Source organism: Pseudogymnoascus verrucosus (assembly GCF_001662655.1).
Source record: "Pseudogymnoascus verrucosus strain UAMH 10579 unplaced genomic scaffold scaffold_61, whole genome shotgun sequence".
Classification (NCBI taxonomy): Eukaryota; Fungi; Ascomycota; class Leotiomycetes; order Thelebolales; family Thelebolaceae; genus Pseudogymnoascus; species Pseudogymnoascus verrucosus.
In genome coordinates, this window is record NW_017263712.1 from 1 (window position 1) to 20,524 (window position 20,524).

Below are 20,524 nucleotides of genomic sequence, written 5' to 3' on the forward strand. Positions count from 1 at the left end.
CGTCAACCCCGACTCGAAGGACATTAGTGGTCGCACACCGCTTTCGTGGGCGGCAGAGAAAGGGGATGCAGCGATAGTTGAGTTATTACTCGAAAAGGACAAAGTTAGCCCTATTATTAAGGATAGGAATGATCGAACGGCGCTGTCATTAGATGCATCAAATTCCTTCCACCAAGGTACTCTATCAGAACACTCGGACACGAACGAGAACGCTCCGTTGCAACAAGAAGTACTTCGCCAGGGGAAGTATGATGCGCCCGAGGAGGTCCAAAATGCTGCAGATATAAAGTGGTAAGTAACTTCTCGCGCGTCTTAGCTCTAGTTCGAAAACTAAAGAATTATTTAGGAGAGATCCGGCTCCACAAGGACAGATCGTTACAGTAGGCCCGAACTCTATTGGAGCTACTTCTGAGCCTGCACAAAGCATATTCTCGTCTATTCCGGATGATATAGCCACAAATTATTCTCCAGCATCTAGCGTCGATATGGAAAACTACGTAGCCGACCTAGCCCGTGATCTGTTCAGCAAAGTTCAGTTCAAAGATTTCGATCGCCAGATTATGGACAGAGTTCTTAAGAGTCTCCCGGATCTGCTACAGGCTTTTGCTCTTAAAATTGGTCACAATACTGATAACCCAATGCATTGGGATGTGATGTACCTTGTACATAAACACCGCAGGTAATTTCTATATTTCATTTCGTGGATACTAATCTGAGACATTATGCCAATAAATAATAACTCCAGGGAGATTGTCACACATCTGAGAAGCCTTTACTCTTCAAAGGAGGACATTATTCCAGATACTCAGGCGTCCTACGTTGATAGAAGTGGCTACACAAATGATTGGGTTCAAACATCGGTAGCCTCTTACGGGGCGGAAGAAATTGATCCAGATCATAGTGGCCCTGTATCTACCATACTACCTGATTCCCACGTGGTAGAGAGTGAGGAGGAAGACGAGGCACCCAAACTACCTCCAGAATACCAAGATCTCATCTACAAAGCGCCAGCATACGAATGGCTTATTTCTAGCCTGCTCCGGGAACCTCTTCTGGTCCAAGCAAAACCAAACAAAATGGATGCCGTTAAAAAAAAGATAATGAAGTCGTTGCCCTCATCACACAGGGTCAGCAAGTGTCGGCCTGCAGAAGCTTATGTAACAACCTTTGAGGTCATTTGGGACCCAGTCGCTTTTGTCAAGGAACAGAAGTACGAGGGAGAACCGGATGAGGCCATTGAGATAGCCCTTACTCTGACAGGGACCGCGAAAGATGCTCAGGCTCTTCCCTGTGGGCAGTATCTAAAGCAGATTTGGGGAGCGTCTGGGGAGCACGTCATTCGCTTGGTCAAAGACGTGGTCCGAAGTGAAAATTCTCGATGTACACGTGAGTAGAAGCTCTTTCACTTATGTGATAATAATTCTGCTACTAACTATGGATTGTAGGCATATTACCCGATCGCACCAAGCTCACAGCATGGATGGAAAAGTCAAAATTCATGCTGGAGGCATATGGAACAGGAGAATCGGTCGCAGAGATTGGCCAACAACTTGCCTGGCTCGGAGCCGCTCTTCGCTCATCTCCATATGAGGTCGGAGTTGGGTACTGCACACCTTCCGTCCTCTGTCAGTCCCAGCCAGATCCACAGAGAAATTCTGTGTACATTGCGCGCTGCAAGATCAACTTTCAAATGGAGAAACCACTGACCCAGGGCAAATCCGGGAACGGCCAATGCTGGCAAGATATGTTCAGAAATCCGCTTGCTGTCAAGGGCTATCCGATATTACGAAGAGTTGAGCCTGAATTAGGCCTTGAAATCCCACTAAATGCTATTGCGGCCTTGGCTCAAACAAAGTGGGTAGACACGTTTGATGGAAAGCTCTTCATTAAAGGCTTTTCGACTATGCTCTTTCCGACAAAGCGAACTGGAGATCTACTGATATGGCACCATCTCTTTCACAATGACGGAAGCCGAATGTCCTATCTAGATGCTAACATACCTCACTTGGAAAACGTATCTACTTCTACCTTGGAGCAAGTTCGGCATGTTGTTGGCTGGCACTTAGAGGTCAAAAGTTATGCTGGTAAGACTCATTTGAAACCAAAAAAAAGTAGAACGACATTGACAGATTTGTAAAATAGGGGCTGCAGACGCCACTTATGATGTGATGCCATCCGGCTTGCCAGGACCTCATGCGGGTTGTGCCTTAGAGAAAGTCTCTATCTCCGGCGGAAAATTCGTCACTGCCGGTGTTTCAGTTGGCATTGGGGTCAGAGACAAACCAATACACGTATCGCGAAATGGGTACGTAGACAAGCTACAGTGGATCCACAAGAAATATGTAGTTTTTTGGGACGAAGAAGACAAGCGTGGCTGGCTAGTCAATGGTACCAGCGCCTTACTACACCTGCTTCGTACCTCGTTGAGACTCAACACTGTGGATGATTTCAGTTTCGCACTTTTGTGCAAGCCTGAGGATTTGAAGGAGGCCTCCACTCCACATACGACTAAGTCTGCCATCAGAGTTCTGATGGATGAAAAAAATAAGGCCCTGCCAATATACGTCGATAAAGTGGACACATATGAGGAAGAGACGACGAAGATCGATGGAAACTCCCTCCCTGAAATCCCTGAGAAGGTTATAAAGAAGAAAACGACATATGTTCGCGTTGTCGATCGAATTGAACGCCTTTACAACGTCATCGAGAAGATAATCGACCATCAAATTGAGATTGAAGGGCAGAGTGGGGTGAATATGAAAATCAGGGTACGGAGGCATCTCGAAGGCTGGGATTTTAGGGACTTGGCTGCTGATAACGACCCATACAAGCCTCATGTGGCCACGCTTCAAACGATAGGAAACGGCTGGGTTGATTTTACTAGAGCCATTCGCGCAATAACGTTGTTTGGACGTGGTTTTGGCGAAATCATCCAGCCCTCAAACACCATCTTTTGCTCTCGATGGAGGGCATTGCCGAAGCACGGATACTATCTAGCTGTTTGCGTGTCTGACCTCAAAGAAATTATGCTCCAGCATGAAGGCGACGTGACAGCGATACCGCGGAAGCTCACTAGGGACATAACTTGGCGCAGCCCGGACACGGCATTTGAGCCATGTAAGTGTAGAGGACAAACATTGAGAGAGCATTCCGAATTTGTTCAGGTCCCTATTCCATCACGTTTAAATCAAAGGTTATCTAGCAAACAAAGTACCACAACCTTATACCATGGCGGTGCAGTGGTTTTCGGTCACAACAAGAACTTCAATTTTTTCTTTCCAGATCAAGGTGATCCTGTGGAAGGACCACCTCAACAAATCAGAATGGAGACCGAAAGTCAATTTCATGATAGCGGTATTGGGTCGAATCAGAGTTCTTCCACTGCGGCCGAGAGCGAGCCAGCAACTTCCATTGCCCAGCAATTATCAAATGATTCTCCGGCTGGCAGAATGTCTCCTCAGACCGCTCCTCCATCAGCTGCGCCAGCTGCACGGGACATGTTCGTCTCTTCTCCAACGGCACTCGCCATTCAATCGAGTCAGGGCTCTTCGATCGCAGCTGTCAATGAAGATTCAGCAACTTCAAGCGCTCCTCAATTAGCTTTAGGAAACCCCCATCAAACTCTCACCCGACGTAAAAGAGTATATGATACGTTCCTTTGGGGGAATAGGAACTCTGAAGGTTCTTCAAGCCGACAATAGTCCAAAGGGCAACATGTAGCGCGGACAACTGCGGTGAGGACAGAAATGTTCTGTGTTAGTGTTGCCTTGGCCGCAGTGGAGAGTCGCCCTGCGTGTAAAGGTCAATTCATTCATCTGTTGGGACATATACTCCATTTGGCGGTGACGTCGAGAGTGGCGGGTTAGAGCGGCCTTGGTGGAAAAGGGCTTCTCATAGTGAACAGAATCGACATAGCGACATCCGTGATGGCGAGAGTGGCGGGTTAGAGCATCCTTGGTGTCAAAGGGCTTCTCATGGTGCGCACAATCAATATAGGGACACGGATATAGCATCTTGGTTCTGGCAGGCCCACATTTTGACTTTAGACAGGTCCCGAAGGTTGCGTAATAATACAAGCCTCCCCTCTTGTGATTGATCTGATGCCTCAAACAGGATCTCAGTCACGGCGGCGCGCCATGGCGGTAGCGTATAGTCGTTCAATTCTTTGGAGAGCTCCTGGGCTGCGTTGTCTTGCTCGAACTTCAAAGTGGCTTGGTCAAATGTCTGACGAATCCCTACAGGTGCTCTCGCAGAATAAAGTGGCTATTTGTTCAACCTCTATCACACGCAGTGAAGTTTTGTGGAGAATCGTAGCTGTTGTCTCCATAATCAGTATACCGGCTATAATCCCATCTCTCGCTGCTGTCAGACTCATTCAGAGCGCCTATATCCACTCCTGTATCTGAACGCCGGGACAGATTCTCGGTCTCCTGGGCCAGACTAATCAAGTGCTTCTATTTCACGGTGCTGCGACGGCATCAAAGGAGAAACGGAGTATTGGTTAGATTTGTAAGAAAAGACGTAATGGGAGATTGATTATTATATTCACAACGTATGTATGGGAAAGGCAGGACTAAAATCTTTAACCTTTAATTAAATAGCTGCCCTGCTTGACAACCGCCAATTGTGCCCGAAAGAAATGCATTTTCGATGGAACAAGACATCCCACGACAGAGACAACCTCGTTCTCGCAGCCTATTTCCCCTATCCCCTATAGCAAATATGTGACAGCAAATGACTGTCGCCATTTTAAATTAGATTCTACAACCTAAATCGTCGGCGAGCAGGCAATAAAGGTCATCGAGTCTCCCTGTCTCCTCTTCTTAGCTGGTAAAATGGCAGGATCAAGCCGGCTCTTCCTTCCACTAGCAATACTAGCACGTACTCCATCCGAGGTTTCGACAAAGAAGATGAGTGCCTTTGCGGCAGAGAACATTGAGAGTTTGCTAGGATCCGTTGGGTACAACGCCTCCATGACAGCCTTCCTGGCTGGGGAGAATTCAGTGGCCGTAATCGGTTTCTGTAACTGGGATTCGTTCGAGGACGCGAGAATTTTCGAGGCTCGCGATTTAAACCATTCGGCCCTAAACTTGAGGTACTCTTGCCTTTTCAGGTTCTGCTTTCGCTGATCGAACTTTCTGTTGGAGTTATAAAGCTCCCTCTGAAGAGCTGCTATCTTGGTTGCGGAACCCTCAGCACTTGGCAAAGCTAATTCTCGGCGAACGAGTTGTCGAACGAGTTGTCGATTCTCGCCGATGGTTTGCAAATCTCTATCCGCCTGCATGATTCGTTCCCAGAGGTGGTCTGGTAAAGTTGGAGGTGCGCTCCGGTCTCTCAAGAGTCGCATACCTCTTACGTCGTCATCATCATCATCGTCGTCTTCATTTTTAACACGCGTTGCTCGACCTTTAAAAACTCTTTCAACAACCACAGCTGAGTGAAGTGATAGATATGACTTAGTAAAGACCGCGGAATTGCCTTGACCTGCGATTTGATTTCTCTGTGCAGATGATGTATTCGGATCCCCTGTTTATTTGTTACTTTCTACACGTATAACGAGACTAGGTTGTGTGACTTACCGTCTAGCTTGTTTAATACCCCTCGACGCACATTATATGAGGTCATTCTCTGGGGCCAGCCACCCTTTTTGCAGACTCTCTTCAGTTGTTGCAGCGCTGATCCTGATGACCAAGCCAAAGTCCCTGATATGCGAGTACTTCCGCGCTTCTCCATCAGACATGCTCGTTAAGCACTTTTGGTATGTTTGTTCCTGTCTCTTGATAGATCATAGCGCCTAAGTCTTGCAACTAGTTTTTCATTAAGACTTGTGTAGGCTTGCTTCTTAATGTGCCATTGCTAGTTTCAGCATACTAGGCTATGAAATTCTTTAGGCGACTAGGAGTTGGACAAGGAGACCCCCTTGCAAGACATTTCTCCCCGTCTAGGCCAATGTTCACATGGTACCTGTTAGGGTTAAACATGATACTTATCATGAACGGATCTACTTGCTCGCGCCAGCGTTTCTCTAAGTAACGATAGGATTTAATTGAAGGCTATGTAAGCTGTTTTCGGTAAGTTTGACTCTCGAGCCTCTGTTCCCTGGCTAGAAGTTGGTCCTATAACGACCTGTCGACCATGGAATCATCAAAGCCATGCTCCTGAGTGTTTTGCAACTATGTCTGAAATGTAAACATGATGACTTAGGCTGTTTTAGAAAAAACGGAATAAATTAAATCTTAGAATAAAGAGGTGTTAGAGGTGAGTGGTCCATGAACTAATGTCAGGAGGTTTTGGGCGAGTTGTCAATCAATCTCTGGACAATCAACCTCTAGACAGCCGATTTACCGTTTCTAGGATTTGGAAAGCTGACTTCTAACATTAGAAAACGGAGGACTTTATATGATAATTGTAATACTTACTATAGTATTTGTCTACCTTACAAAGCGCTAGCTCGTGCATCTTCCCGTTTTGCGATGGCCGTGTACATTTGGCCGTTTCGTGTAGTAGTGTTGTTAGATAAAAGCAGCATTAGCCTTAGAACCGTTTACGTGATACAGCAATTGGTTATCAAGTTTCCATCAACAGAAATCTGAAAGTCGTTGCATTTAGCGACCATCTCCGACAGAGATGCCCAATTCTCTGTGAGCTGCCATCGCTTTTGCTGCCAAGACCACCACCAAACCGTTCCCCGTTGTCAGCCTTCCGCTTCCCTGTTCCCGCTCTAGGACCAATGCTGCTTTTACCTGCACTGCCTCAACGCCCACACTTCTCCACTTGTGGCGACCATTAAAGAGGCCCAAGAGCGCTTAAAAGCGGGAAACGGTTGGTCGATTTCCGAAATTTGCCTCGAGCCTTTCGAAAGGCCGCATCCTGTGTCTTCGATTATGACAGCGGCTTCCTGGAAACGGGAGATGGTTGGCTGGCTCCAGAAATTTGCCTGGGCCCTCCGAATGGCCGCATCCTGGCTATTCTCACGTTCCTCGAAACGCGAAACGGTTGGCCGATTTCCGAAATCTGCCTGGGCCCACTCGAACGGCTGCATCCTGTGTATTTGATCACGACAGCGGCTTCCCGGAAACGCGAAACGGTTGGACGATTTCTGAAGTCTGCCTCGGGCCTTCCAGAAGGCCGCATCCTGTGTCTTCGATCACGACGACAGCTTCATGGAAACGGGGGACGGTTGGTCGATGTCTGCCTCGGGCCTCTCGAGCGGCCGCATCCTGTGTCTCCGATCACGACGGCGGCTTCATGAAAACGGGGGATGGTTGGTCGATTTCCCAAAACGTTTCCTCGGGGCTTTTCCTCGGGGCTTTTTCCAAGGCTACATCACGGCAGCAGCTTCATGAGAACAGGGGATTGTTGGTCGATTTCCCAAAAATGCCTCAGGCCTCTGGAAAGGCCGCATCCTGTGTCACCAATGGCGACAGCGGCTTCATGGGGACGGGAGATGGTTGGCTGGTTTCGGAAATCTGCCTAGGACCTCTCGAATGGCTGCATCCTGTGTCTTCGACTTTATGGAAACAGGAGATGGTTGGCTGGCTTCAGAATTCTTCTTCAGGCTTCTCGAAAGGTCGGATCCTGCGTCTTCGATCACGACAGCAGCCAACAGCAACCTAAGACGCGTGAAAACAGTTGACTGGTTCCATAAATACTGTCGTGCCATCCATCGACTCAGCGTGGTCTCCCCCGAGTTCCTAAACAACTTCGTTCGGTTTCCTACGGTTATACAACAATTTTCACTGCCCTTCTAACGAAATTCGCTGGACAATCTTAGCAACACATGCTATATATCATGGTGTCGGGTACTAAAGGCGACGATCCTAGGGAAGTTGCAGAACGCAAGAGGCCATACTATGGTTCTCGAGGTAAGAATATCAACATTTGTATACTGAGCTGTGCTAACAGTACATAGTTGACAAATCGCCGCAAAAGAAGCAACGCCTTTCCTCACACATCGGTAGCTCTTCGCCCCGATTACCTCCCGAAATAATCATGCAAATCATATCCGAAATTATAGACCGAAGAACCCTTCTAAGGGTTTGCCTAGTGAATCAGGCTTTTAAGGGCTTCCTCAGCATAGATTCTTTCCGTTCTGCCTACACTGAGGAAGTTAGGCGTGGAGAGTATACATCTGATAATGCGATCGACACTATTACTAAACACATGAAGGAACATCGAGAGGCGGCTCTGATGATTTTCGAAGTTACTTGGAAAGGTATGATCCACGAAGGGCAGTTGAAAGGTGCTGTTGCTTTCCTAAACCGCCTTGGTTATAGGCTGGATGAAGAAGATTTTGATACAGTACTACTGTCATTGCGAACTATGTATGATACGGTTGTTCTAGGAACTTCATGGGACACCTGGGCAGCTGCGCTTACAGCAGCAGATTTCTTACACGAGGAATATCGAAATAATGACACTTCAAAGATGATACGAAGGATACGGCATGAAGCCGCTTCAAGGCGACGAGAAATAGTATGCCAGAGTATGTTACAAGTCCAGCAGGACAACGCCTTCTGTGTGTTAAAGGGCCTACGTCAATATTACGATCTAGAGTTGTATCGTGAGAAGAGGGATTCTGAAAAAAGGACGAAGATCAATGACGCCTTAATCGAAGTTGTTCAGGCAATGCTCCGTCTTTCTATTCAGGAACATCAATGGGCCGAAGCCTGTCGTCAGGCATATGCACTATTGGACCTTAATGGAGACGTCGACAGTTACCTTCAAACACTCAAAAACATCTGTAGTCAGGCGATTTCGGAGGATCGGTGGGCGGATGCTATGGAAATAATGGGTTCATTCAAGAACTATACAGATGTTGCAAAGGAATCGCTAGACAGCCTTCGAAGTCAGTGGTATGCGGCGGACGGGATAAGATGGACTTATGGAAACGCTGTCTTTTAAAGCCTAATATTATATAATGTGGACGAATTATAAAATAGTGCCATGTGCTCGATACCGTTGTTTTCTAGCCTCAGGTAGTTTTGAGCCTCTTGATACCAGTCTATTTTTATCCCGAGACGCCCCTTTAATTCTTGCCGAATAGCTTAATCCGCTCTCTATGGTGATGGCCATAGAAGTTATTTCCAACAGCCGTAGTCGCTCTTGGCCAAGGCCACTACCAAAACCGTCCCCCGTTCTCGACCTTCCGCTTCCCTGTTCCTGCATCCTGTGTCTTCGATCACGGCTTCGTGGGAACAGGAGATGGTCGGCTGGCTTCGGTGCTCGGAGGGCCAGAGGTCAAGTAGCCAGCACCACTAATTCCTTAAATACTGTTGTGCCGTCTAACAATCTCATTAGTTTTAATGCGATATAAAACAATCTACATTGCCTTTCCGAATCCTGAATATACACTCCTAACAAAACCAAGTTACACCGTCTCAGAAGGAAGAACTATGTGTGACAACGACCAGGCTGATCTCAAGGCAGTTGTGAAACGTAGGAGGTTAGGAGGTAATAGTATTATTATCAGCATACTAAGCTGCGCTAATAGTGCATAGAGAGCCCTATTAGGGATAATTTGTCCCTATTACCTGCTGAATTGAAGTCACAACTTTTCTTCGAAATTTCGGACCGAGAAACGCTTTTGAATCTTTCTCTAGTATCCAAGGTGTTTAGAGCTGTTTTTGATGGGAGAAAGAAGGAGTTTTTCTTCTCCGCCTACGCTAAAGAGTTTAGAAACGGAGAGCTTACGTATGAGGATGCAGCTACAGCCATCACTAAATATATAAAAGGAGAACCAAAAGCAGCTCTAATGCTTTTTGAAGCTACTTGGAAAGGCCTCTTCTATATATCTAAAGAAGAGGCTAAGCTTTTCGAAAAAGTTCTTCGCCGCAAATTAGCTACACAAGACTACGACACATTGCTTTTGTCACTATATAATATATACGACCAGAGTATTCTGGAAACTTCATGGGGGGCCTGGGCAGGTGCACTTGGAGCAGCCGAACACTTAAGAAATCACTCTGATAAAGGAGAAATCCTTAGCATAAGGATGGAGCCATGGATACTACGCCAATTCGCTTCAAGACAGCAAGAACTGATAGGCCGGGGCGTGTTACAACTCCAGGAGGAACCTGCGATCTCTGTATTAATGGAATTACGACGCTACCATGAAATACAGCGGCGTCGTGAGGAGGAGAGGCATCTAGAATGGAAGCATCTTGAAAGGAAGAAGAAGCACATCAACAACCAAGCTGAGGTGCTTAAGACCATAGTCCATCTTGACTTCAAGGCCATCCGGTACTATGATCGGGTTGATATGTTCCGACTAATAGCAGATTTTATGGTCCTCGAGAACCAAGTCAGCCCTGGGCGCCATGCTGATTTCCATGGCGGGGTGCAGCGCATATGCGATCCCTCAACATGCCGTCATACTGCAGACGCCGACGATTTATTCCGCGTACTTGAAGAGATCTGCACTGAGCTTATTTTAAAGAATGACGATGACAACGCTTACTGTGCAATAAGTGTATTCGAGCGTATGCCACCGTACTATAAACACATTGCTAAAGAACGACACAGAAGGGTTCGACGTATGTTCATTGTTAGGTGGGGGGACTTATTTGACGAGAGCGATGAGAGCGAGGACGAGAGCAATGACAAGAGCAAGGACGAGAGCAAGGACGAGAGCAAGGACGAGAGCAAGGACGAGAGCAAGGACGAGAGCAAAGACGAGAGCGATGCATGGACGACAAGGACGAGCGAGAACGAGTACGCGGACCTTTGATGTGAAGACATTGCTACGGAACGACTAGAAAGCCCCTACCGGCAGGACCGGTGGCGTGGCAGGATGTGCAGTGAATCCGTAATTCCCTGAGGGCCTAGGTAGACGAATTATAAAATTTGCTGAAAAGCTGACGTCGCTTCTACCGCCATCATTCATTCAAACAGTCTCTTGACTCAAACGCGTCATCCTTTCTCAGATCCCATGCAACGACCATAATCCCCTCATCCCCATCGTACTCTACATTGACTTCGTACTGCTCCATTTGATATTTGAATTCCCCACGTCCTAAATTCGGACTTCGTCGCCTATGCTGTATCGTACAATCCCGTTTGCCCACTAACCTCGTCAGCTCAGTCCTATGCTTCCCTTCCTCGAGACCAGTTCCGTTTCCGATTTGGCGATAGACTTCCTAGTATGGATTCGGCTCATTCGAAATCAATCCTAGTCGATCCGGGTGGGGGAGAACGCCCTGCACTCCCAGCTTTCAGACCCGCAACACGGCTGTATTGTTGGATAATCAGATTCGAAAGCTTAGAAGGCCATACAGTGGACATAGATGACAAGTATCCATTATTTTACTCATAGAATGCCTGCTAATCCGACGAAATTGAAAGGGGAGAAATTTCTCACTACTATCTAGCTTCAACTGCTATTTAGCTACAATGTAAATACCAACACGATCTCAGGGTTGATATTGAAAACTCTAATGACTACTTTTGCAAAACTTGAAAAGCATAATATGTAGATAAAACCTCCTCCGGGCCTTCTGCTAGAGTATTGTGAGGTAAGTCTAGTGAACTATACCAGACGTATCGTAGAGATATGTAGGCCATGGGATATTAGGATATAGTCATATATTTATGCCTAGAACAACTCTTGGGATACTGTTTAATTGGAGTGTTTTGTCTGTAACCGCTGTCCCGCGATTTGGATCTCTCCACTCCGCACAGAGGTAGTGGTTCGCGTTGGTAGGAACTTACGCCTGGAACTATCCCACCTGGCTCACCGAGAACCCCCTGCAGTACGTACTCTAAACAATTGAACAATATAAACCACCCATTCCTTCCTATTGCCATCGCTCAGTCCGCGGTCTTCCATCCACCTGTCACTACAACCATTCCCTCCTATGCAAACCAAAACTAAACCCCCAACGCACAAATACCGCCCGCTACTTCCACCTCCCGCCCGCCAGCGCGTTCATTTGTGCGCAGCAGCGCCTTTTCGCTCGGAATGTCGACAAACGCCGCCAACGCTCTTCTCGCGGAATCAAGAGCACTCTCAAAGTACGTTGCCGGAGAGAACTAGCCTTAGGACATTATATAGATTGCTTGTGAATAGCACTAACTATAAGCAGGGATGATGCCAGCTCACTGAAACTCAGCGATGGACACACGCAAGCAATCGGCTTGGAACAGTCCCCGTCAACGTTTTGCTCAGCCCTGCAATTTCAAAGCGCCAGATCCCTTCCAACCCGAGGCGAGCCTCGATGCTCTGTGGAATTTACATCCAGCGATGACCCCTCCCAGGGGATGATTAGTCAACTAGTGGCATGCCCGACAACTCAGGAAGAGGTAATAGCTGAAGTCGATCGAACATATGACATGATAGTGATTATGGAGAAGAAGTGTGTCGAAGTGCATTTACACCAAGCTCAACTCGCAGAGGAAGCCCTACCTGGGGTGCAACCCGAGTTGAATACAGAGCAATATCAGACCTTCCTCGACATGCATAAGACTCTGCTTAACGAACAGTACGAGTTTCTCCTTACATCTCAGCATCCTTCTGCTACGCCTGAAGTGCGACGCCTGCCACTCGAGCGTAGTATGCCTACAAGGCTATATCGCTACGCTATTCATGATTTTCTGGAGCTCCTCCGCAATAGACTTCCCGCGTCCCACGACTACTTGCTTACCTTTATACACTTTGCCTATCCGATGATGACCCTTCTCCTCGAGACTGTCCCAGCGTTTGAGAGTATGTGGTTTGAATGCCTTGGCGATCTAAGCAGGTACAGGTTAGGCATAGAGCGCCACGACCCTAGTAGCAGCATCGTTTGGGCCGAGATCGCACGCCAGTGGTATCTGAAGTCAGCTAACTATGCTCCTGCAATCGGACGCCTATACTACCACCTCGGAAGTATGGGCCGGCCAGACCCACTCCTACAACTTTTTTATGCCGGAAAGACTCTTGCAGTCCCTAATCCCTTTACGGCAGCACGAATGTTAATCACAGGGGTATTTGAGGCAAATCTAAACACAGTAGCAAGCAAGATCTCCCTCTCTGCAGCTATTGCTGCCATTGTGCGCGCCCATGCAATCATCTTCACAGGACACTCCCTTAATACTTTTGACGAGTCTCTTAGGGAGATAAAGAGCAATCTCGACAGGCACATTACACGCAGCACCAAGGAATATCTACAACAAGGGTATTGCATTGCTATTAGCAATTGCATCGCCCTCCTCGGCTACGGTGCAGATAACAACCCCCTTGCTGTCCTCCTCAAGCCGCAATTCTCCAACCAAGACACCATCATGGCTCACGCCAACTCCACCACAAAATCTCCATCTACATCTACTCTTCCTCCTACCTTCGCCGCCGCTCTCCGCCTGTTCGCCCAAACCGCCGAAATCCACCTCCTCCGCATAGACGACAAAAACACGCTCTCCTTCCTGCACGTCACCCTCGTCTTCATCCGCCACGTCGCTGGCTACTCTGCCGCTGCTACCTTCCTCTTCCCATCCTTTCCCTGGCGCCACATTGTGTACGCCCTTAACGGCACAGCCGTCCGCCAACCCCCTAAGCCCTCCACCAACAAACCCCCCAACCTCGCAAGCGCGAGGGACCAGGCTCGCCCGCTTCAAGAGGAGTGGGCTATGCGCGGTCTCTCCTTTGCAGAAGGGCATTTCCCGGAAGAGCTGTTCACGAACAAGAATGTAGATCTAGAGACTCACTACCCCGAGGCAGAAAGCATGCGCTCCCTGGAGCGGCTCGAGCGTGTACACAAGCTCGGCGTGCAGATTGCGGAGTTAGCGGGGGAGTGGATGAGTTATGGAGGCACAGAGGGGAAATACGCATTTTGTTGGAGAGAAAGGCAAGAAGTTTGCGGACGACGAGGAGGAGAGAGAGAGCGGAAGCGAAGAAGGAGTCTTCTGGAATGATGAGGAGTAGAGGTTAAAGAGGTCGTTTTATCGTAGAATTGCAACTCTTTATCTTCGTGCCTTATTAGCCCTATAAATTGGCATATCGACATGCATCTATATCCTAATGAGGCCGTTTAACTTCAGTAGTTGAGAAGACACTACTTGATAATACTACCTCGAGACTAGCCCGATCGTCAGCTTTAGTGTTGTTTGCTTAGTCCTTCCTTTTGCTGGATTAAAAACACAGAATGCGGTTTTTTGAGAGGCCTAAGGCAGATATCTGAATCATGACGCTGTCTTCATTGAGTAGGTCTCTGAGGGGTCTCTATCCTAATATCCCATAGCCTACATATCTCTACTCTGATTCAGCCTGTAAATGACGGATCCACAGCTTCAAATGAGCGCATAACGGCCATTGTTATTACTGGGTAGCCCATAATAACATCATGTAAGCCAGTCTTGAGAATTTCCTCCCGAATAACACCGTTTTCTGCCCGCCATTCCATGACTGACCCTGCAGCGCCTAGATCTACCTTAGATTCCAATTTTCTTGCTTTGAGATCGTCGTAGCTTATTCCTGCATACACTGAAGCGTTGACAGCATGCCAAAAGATAGTGGGGGTGTGATGCCATGGAATATCATAATCGTCCTCGGCATGTATGATCGTTAGGCGATACATCTCTCCATTAACTTCATTAGCTTGGACGTATTGTGCAATGTTGTCTTTGCTCAACCATTTATCCTGTATAAAGCGTAGAAGGTAGTTGAACAGCAGCGGGAGCTTCGCAAGCGGCGCCAGGAGAGGAATAGTTCCTGCAACTCGGTAGCTCGCGACAAGTGTTGCGACATCAACAAATGGTGCAACTAGGATGGTGCCTGCAAAGACGACGGGTGGACTTTGGAGAGCAAGGTGCTTAGACACAGCGATGCTCACAGCCGTGCCCATAGATTGAGCAAAGATGAGAATACGGGAGGAAGGGATGCTGGCGACGTTCATGGCCCAGTCCGCAACGGCAAGGGCATCCATTATAAGTCCGCTCTCGCACGGTGTGCCAGTGCTACGCCCAAATCCTCGATAGTCAAATGTCAAGACATGAATCTTTCCAGGCTGGCCTGCCGACAGTGCGTGATAGTTAGGAACTCTATAGCCTGAGCCCACGGTTCCCCCAGCACCATGCATGTGAATAATTAGTCGAGCATCAGGATTATCGCGCAAAAGTTGGAAAGCTAGTCGAGACGTGATATCGGAAACGAAACCAGTTGGTTCAGCAACAAGAGGAAGCTCGTTTTTGCGATACAACTCTCTGGGAAGAATATGCCAGGCGTAAAGATGTTCACCATCGGATGTCTTAATTGAGAAAGGCGTAACCTGGTTCTTTAGAAAGCCAAAGGTCTCAGGGACATCGAGATCCTTGCACCACGTCATCTGAATTGCATGTAGGTAAACAACATGGGATTGAAAGGTCGACGTCGTCAGCAGTCCCAGTAGTGCCGTATACAGCCCAGTCGCAACTGCTACCGAAATGAAGGCATATTTCGCCGCCGTCATGATTGGCAGAGGTGAGGTGCAAGAAGTGTTGGTGCTGTTGAGGCTGTTAACCGCTGTGGAAGATCGTGCCATAGCTGGCTCCTCAAGGGCTTTCTTCCGCCCATACAGAAGTGATGCTGGAGCGGATCTTGGTGAATGGGGGTCTCGTTGCTGCTCCCAGTTGCTGTTTGTAGTACAACTTTCATAGGTTTGAGACATGTTTGCGGCCTCTCAAGGTGCGGAAGAAGCTTATGGTAATTGATAGAACTACAAATAGGAAGATTGAAGACGTGAATAGTGCTCTAGTGACGGTGGCCAGGGCATCGTTGGCCAGAGTTTCCAAATGAGGACAAGTGCACTTTGAGCCCATGGCTGCAGGGGGTCAGTGAGAAAACGGTGATGCAGGGACGGTCAACCTATAGGATGTTGTTGTTCTATCCCAATTAGGAATCTCTACTATTCATTCATTCCTGTAGATCCTCTAACCTGGCCAAAGGTTGACTGGGCATGGTGGGTAGGATTCGCTGATATAGCCCGTACGACTACACTGTGGCAGACAAATGACAAGAAAAACCGGGCTGATCTCGAGATCGTATTGATGAGCGTGCAGTTCTTTCAAACGGAATCGGAAGAGGCGAAGGAGGCATTGAAAGAGCTTGATAACGGTTTGCTTGAGGAGTGATCAAGAGGTTGGATCGGAGGAGGCGTAGCCAGGAGGAGAGGAGAATAATGAGTTTCTATGAGTGAGGCATTTCGGTTGTTGCGGGGATGCTGGATTTTGGAATGGCACCACTGCAGGTCTTTTCATGTATTCGTACTAAACTGTGGATGTCTGCAAATACTTGATTGGAGGCTTCGACCCATTGATGTTCCTAGACAGCAAGATTGAGCGTTGCGTGAAGCACTTCAGCCAGGTCGTCGTTAAGTTTCTTCGTTCTTTCAAAATGCTTCGCTTCAAGGAAGCTGCACACCGTAATTAAAGGATGCAAAAGCCAACAAATATCCCTTCTAGGTCTTCTACTATCTCCATACAAACAAACACTCAGCCTCTCAACGCGCATCCCGAGCCTTACAATGTAAAATATTTTCTCCAACAACCAAAAACACCTCATACCACCCCTCCCACCCTTCCCACCCCTCCCACCCCTCCCACCCTTTTAATCTAGCAAGCTGTCTCAGCAACACACTCTGTAAGCTGCGATGCACCGGCCTAGTCCTCTTCTCATACTCTTTCAGCCCCTCCACCCCCTCATCGAGCATTTCCTTAACCCACCTCGTCTCCTTCTCCGATTTAGTGACGCTGCACCATAAAAAGTACGGCCCATGCGCCAGCACCAGTTCGCGATATATGAACTGGCGCTTTTCGAGATCGTCCTCCGCACTCGACTCTCCTAGTATCCCATGGCTGTTGTCTTCACAACCGCCCGCGCCCCAAGTCGACCTGTCGCCGTAGTCGAACATCATGCTAGCGACCCAGACAAGGGCAAGCGTGCTCGCGATTGCAAGCGCATCTTGCTCGCATATCCAGAATTCTTGGCCACGCTGTGCGTCATCGATGCTGCCGGCGATGCGCGCGTCAGAGAGACTGAGGAGCATCTTCAGGCCGTGGCTCTTGAAGGCGTCGATGCCAGACAGACCGCACGAGGCGCAGCTGCGCGTAGAGGTTTCCAAGAGGGAGAGCAGGAGGCTTGGGATAGTGATGCCGAGGAGCGGGGAATTAGAGAGGTCGCGGAGGATTTTGTTACGCTTTTCCTGCTCGGCCATCCAGGGAAAGGTGTATGGACGGATGATAGAAGGGAGGCAGCCTAAGAGAGTGCGTTTTGGTTCTAAGGGGATGGTCGATGGGCGGGTGAAGATGGGGATTGAGGAGGCGAGGATAGGATCCATGGAAGTTGGGTAGAGATGAGACGTGAACTGTTGACAGAGGTGCTCTTCGTGGGTCTTCAGGACTAATCTTATTGTCTGTAACGAATAGATTAGCAAGATAGAAGAAGGTAGGGGGTGAAGTGCGGCATTTACCTTAGAGCTCCTAAGCAAACTCCTGATATCCCCTGGCTCGCAGCCTAGTTGCATCAGTATCTTAAGGATAATCTCGACAGGTAGCTGCTCTAGCCCATGTGGATCTAGTGATGCCATCCTCAGAATATCGACAGAGCTGTGTACAGGTCGGGACTATGAAAGTACTATCTTGTCACCGGGTGTGTCTCTCTGTAAATAGACGCTCCTGTTGTTCAGTTAAAGTAAAGTTCCGCTTCACCTATCACAATGACTTCGCGAAGACCAGAGAGTTGTCTAAAACAATCCTGCCTCGAAGTGTTATAGTCGTGCCTCGAAGTGTTATTTGGTGTAACACTCCTTGTGAAAGAAAGTCGATTCTGTGATGACGAAAGTTAGGCGTTGCAGTGTACTTGAACTAATTTTGATCTACTTAGGTTAGTTTTAGGTAATGAAAGAGAGAATATCTTCTTACATGATCTTGCTTCTAACTGTCTCTCTCTCCTCTCCTGCTCTTCTATTCTTCTCTGCGTAATGCTGCGTTCTGGAAATAGATCGTCTCGTTGTCCGGCCCAATAAACGTCCTCTTCGCCTATCATTATGATTTGGCGCATACCAGTGAGCTGTCTAAAAGAATCGTCCCTCGCAGTGTTATTTTGTTTAACATTCTTTGTAAAAGCAAGTCGAGCAATGAGAGCCGGATCTGCAATAAAGTTGGAAATGTTCTGCAATTCCCTCTCTGTGAGGATGAACGAGTCCCAGCTTCGATTAATGTAGATTGTGTGCCACCCTGGTATACCGGGGATTTGCAAAGAAGAGCGTTTTAGTACGCTACTTGCCACAAAGCGTGAAAAGCGACATACATGTAGAGCTGCCGGCACTAAGAAAGCGACGATATTGCCATCCCACCACTCTCGAAAGCAGGTATAGCCACTAATCATCCGTGGCTTTGATATGGTAAATATCCATATCATATGCTGTAGCTCAAATGGCAACTTCGTAAACGAATCAAAGCTAGAACACATTTCTAGTGGCATTGAAGGTATGGATTGTAATGTATACTGTTATTATATGTGAGTGTCCCAAGCTTGGATTCTTGGCGTGTCCCAAGCTTGGATTAGCATGTCCCAAGCTTGGATTCTTGGCGTGTCCCAAGCTTGGATTAGCGTGTCCCAAGCTTGGATTAGCGTGTCCCAAGCTTGGATTCTTGGCGTGTCCTAAGCTTGGCTTAGCGTGTCCCAAGCTTGGATTCTTGGCGTCTTAGGCTACAACTTTCTCAAATCTAATGATTTTCGCGCAAGCTCTTTATAGTCCTAGAAATATTAAACAATTGTGCACCTAACACCGTTATTAGTCTACATGTCTTCGATGGAAATGGACGACAACAATTCGTATGCTCCCGGAGGGGTTGATAAAATCGTCCTATTCCCCCATGGAAAAAAACTGTTCCGGCAGCAAGATTGGCCCTGCGGCAACTTTCTTCAAAGCCTCAACGAGGAACATCATAATGTTCAGTCCTTTATACGCTTCGAACGAGACCAGCATTCTCCGTTATCTGTTCAGCAGCTTGTCCTTAGTTGTTGGATAGACGAATGGGAGGAAATAGATATAAACGCTCTTGGAAATGACTCTCTTGCTGTATGGTGTCTGCTGAACTCTAACCAGCCGGAAGATGTCCAACTTGAGAAGGTCAAAGTACTGCTTCAACGGGGTGAAATACATGTGGCGGTAGCAATATTGTTAGGCCTTAGATTAGTAAAGGAAGCAGTTGAGACCTATATGGTGAAAGGATACCTCTTTGACGCACAGCTGCTCATCGAGCTGAAATTCTCAAATGGCGATGAATCATCAGAGGTTCCAATGGCACATTTGCTAGCAAGTCATCAGCAAAACGCACAGCAAGTGGCAAAGCCAGGCTTATACATCGACACGGATCTTCCTCTGAGAAAAGAGAGCCGCACACTCACCCCAATTACCAAGGGCTACAAGAAGCCGTGGGTGCCAAAGCGTCTCGAGACAATCGAGGAGAATTAAGGGCGGTAACGACTGTTATTAATTATATCTACCATGATACTCTTTTTTAAAACAATAACTATTGTACTGTAATGACTGTAACTATAGCAACTGTGATGCTATGCGTGTTGCCATACTTTGCCTCTCTCCTATTTCTTCTTTTGCTTCATCATTTTCTTAAGTTGAGCCATTGCCTTTGCGATATCTTCGTTGGTATATTCTACCGCCTCATCATCAACGATAAACTCGACCCTGTTATTACTGTTAGTATTTCAGCTGCCTGTTTATTTGTCGAAGGCCTTACATTGAGCCGGAATCGCCTTCATCCTCACTCCGTACAGAGCCATCAGCTATGGCATCGCCTTCTTCTTCCTCTTCACCATCAGTTTCCGGAAAAGTGGTCTTTCTCTTTGGATGCGCGCTTTTCAGGGGTGTTTTCTTTTGATACTTCCTTGTTCTTGTCATTCTAGCCTCCTCTTTAGTAGCCTTCTTGCGACGTGGTTGGGCATCTTCTGCCTGAAGTTGAGCTTCAAGTTCTTTCTTAGATAGCCGAAAAACGCGCTCCGTGGGTGCCTTGGGGGCTTTTTGCCCAGATTCTATCATGTACTGATTGATCTTTGCCCGAACGGCGTTTTCGCCGAACGCCTTCGAGAGATTACTTTCACTAGCCCACATGAAAGCAGTTCCAGGAAATTTGACGTTAACTAAGCTGACAGCCTGGATCTTGTACATTTTTTCATCTTTGCGGCGTGGAGACATAACACCGCCGACTAATACTTGTCTCCAAGGTCGATCTTTTAGGTCTTTGGGGGTGACAGTTTTAATCTGTTTACCCTGATGCATCGCCTGGAACTCTTGGAGAGCGCCGGCAAAACTTCTGGCGGGAACGAGCTCAAAAATAAAACGGTTCTTAAAATCTGGATTAGTTCCATGACTTTTGAGGACCAGCTGGTAGCCGCTCCCGCACGAGCGAATGTTAGCGACTCTCTTCTGTCGCAAAATCCCATCTTCCACCTCCTCAACCACCCCTGGTATAGAGACAGATACAATGCACTGTTCATCTGTGTCTTCTGCCGGAGGAGCCTCGGTCTCTGCAGCGTTTTGAGCAGGCGGTGGAG

The 20,524-nt window shown here is 47.7% G+C and overlaps 9 protein-coding genes across 9 annotated transcripts in view; 4 read left to right on the forward strand and 5 right to left on the reverse strand.

Annotated features, from left to right (window-relative positions):
• Positions 1-4,618: 4,618 nt before the first annotated feature.
• On the reverse strand, positions 4,619-5,656 carry VE01_09433 (uncharacterized protein). The gene is made up of 2 exons (XM_018278847.2): positions 5,580-5,656; positions 4,619-5,526 (listed from the first exon to the last, which is right to left on the reverse strand). Exons 1-2 carry the CDS (start codon positions 5,623-5,625, stop codon positions 4,769-4,771), a joined length of 804 nt encoding a protein of 267 aa, XP_018126233.2. The 5' UTR covers positions 5,626-5,656; the 3' UTR covers positions 4,619-4,768.
• VE01_09434 (uncharacterized protein) lies at positions 5,657-7,248 on the reverse strand. Its single transcript, XM_059464065.1, has 2 exons — positions 6,420-7,248; positions 5,657-6,369 (listed from the first exon to the last, which is right to left on the reverse strand). Exon 1 carries the CDS (start codon positions 7,040-7,042, stop codon positions 6,740-6,742), a length of 303 nt encoding a protein of 100 aa, XP_059319322.1. The 5' UTR covers positions 7,043-7,248; the 3' UTR covers positions 5,657-6,369; positions 6,420-6,739.
• On the forward strand, positions 6,781-9,283 carry VE01_09435 (uncharacterized protein). The gene is made up of 2 exons (XM_018278849.2): positions 6,781-7,865; positions 7,913-9,283. Exons 1-2 carry the CDS (start codon positions 7,781-7,783, stop codon positions 8,902-8,904), a joined length of 1,077 nt encoding a protein of 358 aa, XP_018126236.2. The 5' UTR covers positions 6,781-7,780; the 3' UTR covers positions 8,905-9,283.
• A 112-nt stretch (positions 9,284-9,395) lies between these two features.
• Positions 9,396-10,729, forward strand: VE01_09436 (uncharacterized protein; the record flags this gene model as incomplete). Its single annotated transcript, XM_018278850.1, has 2 exons — positions 9,396-9,453; positions 9,501-10,729. The coding sequence occupies 2 exons, from the start codon at positions 9,396-9,398 to the stop codon at positions 10,727-10,729; spliced, it is 1,287 nt and encodes a 428-aa protein (XP_018126235.1).
• Positions 10,730-11,959: 1,230 nt separating this feature from the next.
• Positions 11,960-13,894, forward strand: VE01_09437 (uncharacterized protein; the record flags this gene model as incomplete). The annotated part of the gene is made up of 2 exons (XM_018278851.2): positions 11,960-12,012; positions 12,084-13,894. 2 exons carry the CDS (start codon positions 11,960-11,962, stop codon positions 13,885-13,887), a joined length of 1,857 nt encoding a protein of 618 aa, XP_018126234.1. The 3' UTR covers positions 13,888-13,894.
• Positions 13,895-14,234: 340 nt separating this feature from the next.
• VE01_09438 (uncharacterized protein) lies at positions 14,235-15,617 on the reverse strand (the record flags this gene model as incomplete). The annotated part of the gene is made up of 1 exon (XM_018278852.1): positions 14,235-15,617. One exon carries the CDS (start codon positions 15,615-15,617, stop codon positions 14,235-14,237), a length of 1,383 nt encoding a protein of 460 aa, XP_018126232.1.
• A 938-nt stretch (positions 15,618-16,555) lies between these two features.
• VE01_09439 (uncharacterized protein) lies at positions 16,556-18,121 on the reverse strand (the record flags this gene model as incomplete). Its single annotated transcript, XM_018278853.2, has 4 exons — positions 17,869-18,121; positions 17,418-17,822; positions 16,586-17,360; positions 16,556-16,560 (listed from the first exon to the last, which is right to left on the reverse strand). Exons 2-4 carry the CDS (start codon positions 17,532-17,534, stop codon positions 16,556-16,558), a joined length of 897 nt encoding a protein of 298 aa, XP_018126231.1. The 5' UTR covers positions 17,535-17,822; positions 17,869-18,121.
• A 566-nt stretch (positions 18,122-18,687) lies between these two features.
• On the forward strand, positions 18,688-19,461 carry VE01_09440 (uncharacterized protein). Its single transcript, XM_018278854.2, has one exon. It carries the CDS (start codon positions 18,753-18,755, stop codon positions 19,425-19,427), a length of 675 nt encoding a protein of 224 aa, XP_018126289.1. The 5' UTR covers positions 18,688-18,752; the 3' UTR covers positions 19,428-19,461.
• Positions 19,462-19,533: 72 nt separating this feature from the next.
• The window catches only part of VE01_09441 (uncharacterized protein), a gene marked incomplete at its 5' end in the record, with an annotated part of 2,647 nt that continues 1,656 nt past the window's right edge, over positions 19,534-20,524 (reverse strand). The window contains 2 exons of the mRNA XM_018278855.2: positions 19,534-19,658; positions 19,711-20,497. Coding sequence (XP_018126261.1) covers positions 19,556-19,658; positions 19,711-20,497 — 890 coding nt within the window. The 3' untranslated portion in view covers positions 19,534-19,555. The remainder of the gene's footprint in view (positions 19,659-19,710; positions 20,498-20,524) is intronic.